The 7746-nt window shown below is 39.2% G+C and overlaps 1 protein-coding gene across 2 annotated transcripts; it reads left to right on the top strand.

Moving 5' to 3' along the window:
• Positions 1-12: 12 nt before the first annotated feature.
• AHSP (alpha hemoglobin stabilizing protein) lies at positions 13-7459 on the top strand. 2 transcript variants are annotated; one of them, XM_072753416.1, is made up of 3 exons: positions 13-95; positions 6799-6877; positions 7092-7459. In XM_072753416.1, exons 2-3 carry the CDS (start codon positions 6803-6805, stop codon positions 7293-7295), a joined length of 279 nt encoding a protein of 92 aa, XP_072609517.1. In that variant the 5' UTR covers positions 13-95; positions 6799-6802; the 3' UTR covers positions 7296-7459. The 2 variants fall into 2 exon arrangements, with proteins under 2 accessions (XP_072609517.1, XP_072609516.1); XM_072753415.1 differs by lacking the exon at positions 13-95 and adding an exon at positions 6559-6631 and having other exon boundaries at positions 7092-7437.
• Positions 7460-7746: the final 287 nt, after the last annotated feature.

Below are 7746 nucleotides of genomic sequence, written 5' to 3'. Positions count from 1 at the left end.
GCCCCGGGAACCCGCGATTCCTCTTGGGACCTCCTGGCCTAGCTGCGGACTCATCGAGGCTGCCCCCCGCCTTTGTTCTCGGAAGCATTCCGCAGGTGGGCCGCAGGAGCAAGGGGAGCCCTTCAGCCCGCCAAGTCCTGGAGATGCCTGCGTGCCTCTAACTTGCAACTTTGGAAGAGCTATGGGTACAAGGGAAGAGGGCATCCCTGGGAGACCGCTGTGTCTGAGACCCAGGCGTGTGATGTGGGGCAAGTCAGTGTCCCTCCCTGGGCTCAGGTGCCTTCTTTGTTGTGAGAGCAGGGACTATATATTATTTCTTATTTTATCCTGGGTCCCCAACACGTAGTAGGTGTTTATTTTTTTATATTTTATTTTTTATTTTTTAATTTATTTTATTTTTATATTTTATTTTATATTTTACTTTATTTTATATTTTATTTTATATTTTATATTACATTGTATACATTTTATATTTTATTTTATATTTTATATTACATTGTATACATTTTATATTTTTATTTTATTTCGTATTTTATTTTATTTTATATTTTATTTATTTTATTTTTTCATAGTAGGTATTTAAAAGATATTACAGGGACACCTGAGTGGCCCAGCGGTCTCCCTTTGGCTCAGGGTATGATCCTGGAGTCCCAGGATCAAGTCCCACATAGGGCTTCCTGCATGGAGCCTGCTTCTCTCCCTCTGCCTGTGTTTCTGCCTCTCTCTCTCTCTCTGTATCTCTCACGAATGAATAAATAAAATCTTAAAGAAAATAAAAAAAAATTAAAAAGATATTACGAATGAATGAGCATATCAACTAATGCATGATGAGAAGTTGGAGCAAATGATCCCTGAGGTCCTATGCTTTACCCAAGGCTGGAAGAATATAATTTCTTTTTTTAAATTTAAATTCAATTTAGATAACACACACTGTATTAGTTTCAGAGGTAGAATTCAGTGATTCATCAGTTGCATAGAACACTCAGTGCTCAGTACATCAGTGCCCTCCCATCACTCAATAATCCCTTCCCCCCCCACCACATCTCCAGCAACCCTCAGTTTGCTTCCTAGAGTTAAGAGTCTCTTATGGTTTGCCTCCCTCTCAGTGTTCATCTTATTTTTCCTGGAAGAGCATTATTTCTGAAAGGATCCTTAGGACATCTGAGGAATGAGAAAATCAAGGGATTGCAGTTAATAGTCTCAGAAATTGAGGAATAGGCAAGAAGTTCTTGTGTGTTTATTGGTGGGAAGGGTCCATTAAATTGGGAGAAGGGTCTAAAGACAGTGTTTCTCTCTCTCTCTCCCAGATCATCTCTTTTTCTCCTTCCCTCTCTCCCTTTCTCCTTCCATCTGGTATAATGTAGAAATTTGCCAAAAGTGCCCTGTTTTTTTATCGGAAAATAAAATATCTTGGCTTCTGAGCCTGGCTTTCTTGGACTCCCACAGTCTGACTCACTGGTTGAAACTTATGATTCTCCCAAACTGTCACCTTCTTCTAGGGTGTCAGCCTGGAACACTCTTCTACCCCGCCTCACCTTATCTGAGACCTACACAGAGTTTCTCTGATGCTAAGATAGACCTGGGGCACTTCATTATTATTTTTTTAAGTTTTTTTGTTAGAGTGAAAAATTGAAGGGTTATAAACATGTAATATTTTATTGATTTATTTAAGTTTTTATTTACATTCCAGTTAGTTAACATAAAGGGTAATATTAGTTTCAGGTGTACAATTTAGCGATTCAACACTTCCATACAATACCATACAATACCACAAGTGGACTGCTTAATCCCCATCACCTACCTACTTTACTATCCCCCCACCGACCTCCCCTCTGGTAACCATCAGTTTGTTCTCCATAGTTCAGAGTCTGTTTCTTGGTTTGCCTTTCTCTGTCCTATTTTTTCCCCTATGCTCATTTGTTTTCTTTCTGAAATTCCACATATGAGTGAAATCATATGGTATTTATTTTTCTCTGACTGATTTATTTTGCTTAGCCTAATACCCTAGATCCATCCGCATTACTGCAAATAGCAAGATTTCATTCTTTTTAACGGCTGAGTAATATTCTATTATGTGTGTGTAAAAAATATATATGTATATGTATATATATCACATCTTCTTTACCCATTCATCAGTCAGTGGACACTTAGGCTGTTTCCATAGTTTGGCTATTGTAGATAATGCTGCTATAAGCATTGGGATGCATGTATTCCTTTGAATTAGTACTTTTGTATTCTTTAAGTAAATACTTAGTAGTGCGTAGGATAATTCTATTTATAAATTTTGGAGGAAGCTTCATGCTGACAAATGTGTCATATTTTAAATGTTAGCCTGTGAGTGCATTGAACTCTGAAGCCAACCTCTATGAATGAATTCCACCAGAGGGCCTTAGTTTGAATCTAGGTTCTGTCACTTAGTATCTGTGAGATCTTGGGTAAGTTTTTTATCTCTCTGTTCTTCAGTTTCATCATCTGTAAAATGGGAATAATACTAATGCCACAATAGGTTTGAGTTGAGGATTAAATGAGTCACATGTGTAGAGCTGTTTGGCACAGTTTTTAAGTACTTAAACAGTATTTAAGTGTTGACCATTATTTGGAGTTAAGGTCAAGTCTTCAAATATGGGGCTTTTTGCTCCATTTGAGGCAGTTCAAATGGCCCTCATGACTAACATCACCATATAATTCATTACCCAAATCGGAATTTTTGAAAGTGTCATTAAAGGAGGCACTACAAATAATTATGTTGGGGAAACAGACTGGAGCTGTTCTGGGCAATATATATTGTCACGCTAATTATGGATCTCTTAGCGTTACTGACCACCATTGTCTACATTGATTTCTCCTGCTCAGAGACCATGGCAGCCCTTGTTCACTGTAGCACTTATTTAGCCCTTACCATATGCTTTCTGGAGCCAGTTTGTATTTACCTTTATTAGATACTTGTGTCCTGTCTTTTCAACTAAACTATAAGCGAGGACAAGGACTCATCATACACTTCTTTGAGAAGTGTCCAGATCAATAGCTTGATGAAGAGATGAGTGATGGTTCCCCTTTTCCTACCCCATGAAACCTCTTGGTAGTCTGCATTCGATACTATACCAAGCACTGGGTAGACTATTCCAAGCTGCTTATCTCCTTGACTTTACTCTCATTGATCCCCACACTTCCACTCTTGCCCTCTTACAGTCCACTCCAAGCAGTTTAAAGCTCCTCTGCTTAAAACTTTTCAGTGGCATCCTATTGTTTTTATAGAAGAAGATTGCAATATTCTCTCCAAATCCTTCAGTGGTTTTTCTTCACACTTGAAAATGAAACACAAACTTCTTGTCATGGCCCACAAAGCTCTGTAGACTGGGTCTTGCCCTATCTCTCAGATGTTGCCCTTATCATTCATTCTGTCATTCCTCCCACCAGAACACAAACTCCAGGAGGACAGGAACTTTGTCTTTGGTACTGAATATATTCCCAGCGCCTTGTACCAGTGCCTGGTGCAAGGTAGGTGCCAAATATCAATTTGTGGAATGAATGAATTTATTTTCTCAATAGCCCTTGTAAGGGCTTTTGAGAAAGCCCTTATTATTTTATTGCTTCTTTGCAAACAAGAAAACTGAGCCTTATATATGTGAAGTGACTTCACCAAGGTCACAGAACTGAAAAGTGGCAAAAGCATTCATTTATTTATTCATTCAATAAATATTTAGTGAACAGCTGCTACTCTTTTAAGCACTGGGGCAGGATTCAAATTTGAGGCTAATGATTTTAGAACTACACCATCTTCTTTCTACCTTTAAAATTTTGTGTTGGGCAGCCCTGGTGGCTCAGCGGTTTAGCGCCGCCTTCAGCCCAGGGCCTGATCTTGGAGACCTGGGATCAAGTCCCACGTCAGGCTCCCTGCGCGGAGCTTGCTTCTCCCTCTGCCTCTCTCTCTCTCTCTCTCTCTCTCTCCCTCTCTGTCTCTCTCCTCTCTGTGTATCTCATGAATAAATAAATAAAATCTTTAAAAAAAATAAAAATAAAATTTTGTGTTCTTTGTAAGAGATATACAAATAATAGAAGGATACATTCTTTCTGTAAAATAATTCAAATAATAATATAGATAGATAAGTTCAAATTCTTCCTTGACATTTATTCCTTTTTTTCCATTTCCCAACAAATACTAGTCAATCCCCAGAACTGAACATTGTTTATTATTCTAGACACACATACACACACGTGTGCACAGGCACACAGAGAAAGAGAGAGAGGAAGGGAGAGAGGGAAACATAATTTTATGTTTAATCCTTACTCTCACGGAGTAGTCTGTTCTATGGTTTGTTTAACATTATCTTAGAAATCTTTTCATATCAGCACATAAATATCTACCTTATTTATTTTAATAGCTGCATGTCATGCCATAGTATGAATATGCCATAATTTCTTTAGTGATTTCCCTATATTAATAGGCATTTGGGTTTTTCTGCCTTTTCATTATTGCAGATAATTTCAACGTTATTATGGCAAATTCCTTGTACAGGCCTTTCTGCATATTGAATATGAATAACTCTTTAAAATGGAGTTCAAAGCAGAATCATTGGGTTGAAGCATATATGTACTTTAATTTGAACAAGTATTGTCAAATTATCTCTCCAAAAAGCCTTACCAATTTACACTCCTTTAACAGTGCATGAAAATGCTTATCATAATCAAGACATATATAGTTCTGTTGTCCAAAAAATTTCCCTTAGGCAGCAGCTTTGCATTTTAATCTCTAATCTTGTGTTCTGCTCTGCTTTCTGCCACTATAGATTGTTTTTGTTTATTCGAGAATTTCATAGATCTAGAATTATACTGTATATAATCTTTTATGTCTGGCTTCTTTTTTTTCTAAAAATTTTAATTTCAGTGTAGTGTTATATTAGTTTCAGGTTGGGGTGCCTGGGTGGCTCAGTCGGTTGTGCACCTGGCTTCCGCTCAGGTCGTGGTCCCAGGGTTCTGGGATCGAGACCCGCATGGGGCTCCCTGTTCAGTGGGGAGCCTGCTTCTCCCTCTTCTCCCCACTTATGCTCTCTCACTATCTCAAATAATAAATATAATCTTTTATGAAATATTAGTTTCAGGTGTACAAAATAGTGATTCAACAATTCTGTATATTAAAAAAAAACAATTCTGTATATTGCTCAGTGCTCATCAGGATAAATATACTCTTAATCTCCTTCATCTATTTCACCCATCCCCCCGGCCACCTCCCTGCTTCATGTCTTCCTTATGCCCCTGTTTCTTCCTCTTTATTGTATGTCTAACTTCTTTTGCTCAGCATAATTATTCTGAGATTCATCCATGTTCTCATGAATACCATTAGTCTGTTCCTTTTTATTGCTGAATTAATTGTATGAATTTAATTATAATTTAATTATATGAATATGCCACAATCTGTGTATCTATTCAGTGGTTATTGGACATTTAAGTTATTCCCATTTTGGGGAATTATGAATAAAGCTGCTGTGAACATTTGCATGTAAGTGGTTTTATATATATATATCTGTGTATATATATATAATATTGTATTTATTTATTCATGGGAGACACACAGAGAGAGGCAGAGACCTAGGCAGAGGGGGAAGCAGGCTCCATGCAGGGAGCCCAATGCAGGACTCAATCCTGGAACTCTGGTATCATGTCCTGAGCCAAAGGCAGACACTCAGCCGCTGAGCCACCCAGGCATCCCTGCATGTAAGTGTTTTTGTAGATGTGTATGTTCATTTCTTATGAACTATACCTAGGAGTGGAATTGCTGGGTCATGTGGTAATTGTATGTATGGAAGCAGACCAAGTATCCATCAATAGATGAATAGATAAAGAAGATGTGGTATACATACACAATGGAGTATCATTCAGCCATAAAAAAAGAATGAAATCTTGCCATTTGCAATGACATGGATGGAGCTAGAGAATGTAAGTGGAACTAAGTGAAATAAGTCCGTCTGAGAAAGATAGACACTATATAATTGCACTCATATGAGGAATTTAGGAAACAAAACAAATGAGCAAGTGAAAGAGAGACAGAGACAGAGAGGGAGAGAGAGCCTCCAAGAAATAGATTCTTAACTATTGAGAACAAATGGATGGTCACCAGAGGGGAAGTGAGTAGGGGGATGGGTGAAATAGAGGATGGGGATTAAGGAGGGCACTCATCATAATAAGCACTGGGTAATGTATGGAATTATCAAGTCCCTATATTGTACATGTGAACGTACTATAACACTGTATGTTAACTATATTGGAATTAAAATGAAATGAAAAAAAAAGTATCTGTCATCCAACAGGGAGTCAGTTGATACTAATTCTTTTTGTCTGAATTTTAGTTTTGGAGTGTGGATACTGGGATGTGGGGCAGATGGCAAGGATCTGTCCTGGGTTTGGTTTTCTAGGTCTCCCTACTTATCTGTTTTTAATGGCCTTGCTATCTTTTAACTTCAGGGAAACCTCTCCCTCGTTCCCAACCCCTGGTTGACCTATCACCTTCCTTCAGGACCTAGATGTAGGGCGTTTCCCTCTTATGCTGACACTTGACTCTGCCTACATTTAGCTCAGAGAGGGACATAACACACCCTGGAAACTGTGGGTGAGACATACACCGTTGGACCTGCAGGTGAGCCAACCTGGGAGAAATGTGATCTCAGCAGGATATGATTTGAAAGATGCTGGAGAGGTGGTCCTACAAGGCACCAGAGATCTTTAAGGGAAATAAGGGAATTGGGGGAAATATGCAGGAATGAAGAAAAGGATACTTAAATTTGATCTCTTTCTCTACCGTAGGCAGATGGCTTTGCTTCAGGCCAATAAGGATCTCATTTCTACAGGAATTAAGGAATTTAATGTTCTGCTGAATCAGCAGGTAAGCCCAGGCACTGTTTCAAAGGATAGGCCTAAACTCTTGGCAGGTGGGTGAGGGCAGAGAAGGGACAATAATTTGGAACTGGGGGAGGGGGGTAATGGTGCAGTTAATGGCAACAATTAGAGACAGGGAATACAAGTCAGAGAAAGGAGAATGTCAGAGGTTGTGGCTTATTCTTGAATCACACAGCTGACCACATTCCCTCTCCCTGCAGGTCTTCCCTAATCCTCCTATCCCTGAAGAAGCCATGGTGACTATGGTGAATGACTGGGTGAACTTCTACATCAACTATTACAGGCAGCAGATGGTGGGGGAGCAGCAAGAGCAGGAGAAGGCTCTCCAGGAACTTCAGCAAGAGCTAAATACTCTGTCTGCCCCTTTCCTGGAGAAATATAGAGCTTTCCTGAAGCACTTTTGAGCAACTAAATCACCCACTGCCTTTCTCTTAGCTCAAAACCCCAGGCCTGCATCTCTAAGAAACTCTTAAATCCTGCCTCCGAGTTCTTGGAGTGCTCAGGCTCTGCTCCTTCATGGTGTTACTCTGCCTTGACACCTCAATAAAGACCAAATTGGTTTGCTGGTCTTCCTGTCTCTTCTGTTCTTTTTCAGTTGTTGGTCCCTGACTTGTGGAGGCAGTTGGTTCCTTTTCCTTTAGCTCTATTTCCTAGATATGATCTTGGATATTTAATTCCTTTAGAGCAGAGGTTAGCAGCCTTAAGTAACCACTGGGCAATACTAAAATAGCCTGAACGAGAGGCCAGGCAGGCAGAGAGAAAGTGTTGGGGGGTTAGAATCATAAAAATAAAAAAAAAATAAAAGGAAAAGAAAAAAGAAGCTCTTTAGAAATTGTGGCCCTGTGAAATTCTTGT

Source organism: Vulpes vulpes, chromosome 3 (genome assembly GCF_048418805.1).
Source record: "Vulpes vulpes isolate BD-2025 chromosome 3, VulVul3, whole genome shotgun sequence".
NCBI classification, from domain to species: domain Eukaryota; kingdom Metazoa; phylum Chordata; class Mammalia; order Carnivora; family Canidae; genus Vulpes; species Vulpes vulpes.
Note: the sequence above shows the minus strand (reverse complement) of the source record. Positions and strands in the feature narration are given on the sequence as shown.

Bases quoted from the DNA above. Each gene is read 5' to 3' on its own strand.
- AHSP (XM_072753416.1), top strand. From the start codon at position 6,803: ATGGCTTTGCTTCAGGCCAATAAGGATCTCATTTCTACAGGAATTAAG. The intron at 6,878-7,091 runs GTAAGCCCAGGC...CTCTCCCTGCAG, and splicing joins ATGTTCTGCTGAATCAGCAG to GTCTTCCCTAATCCTCCTAT.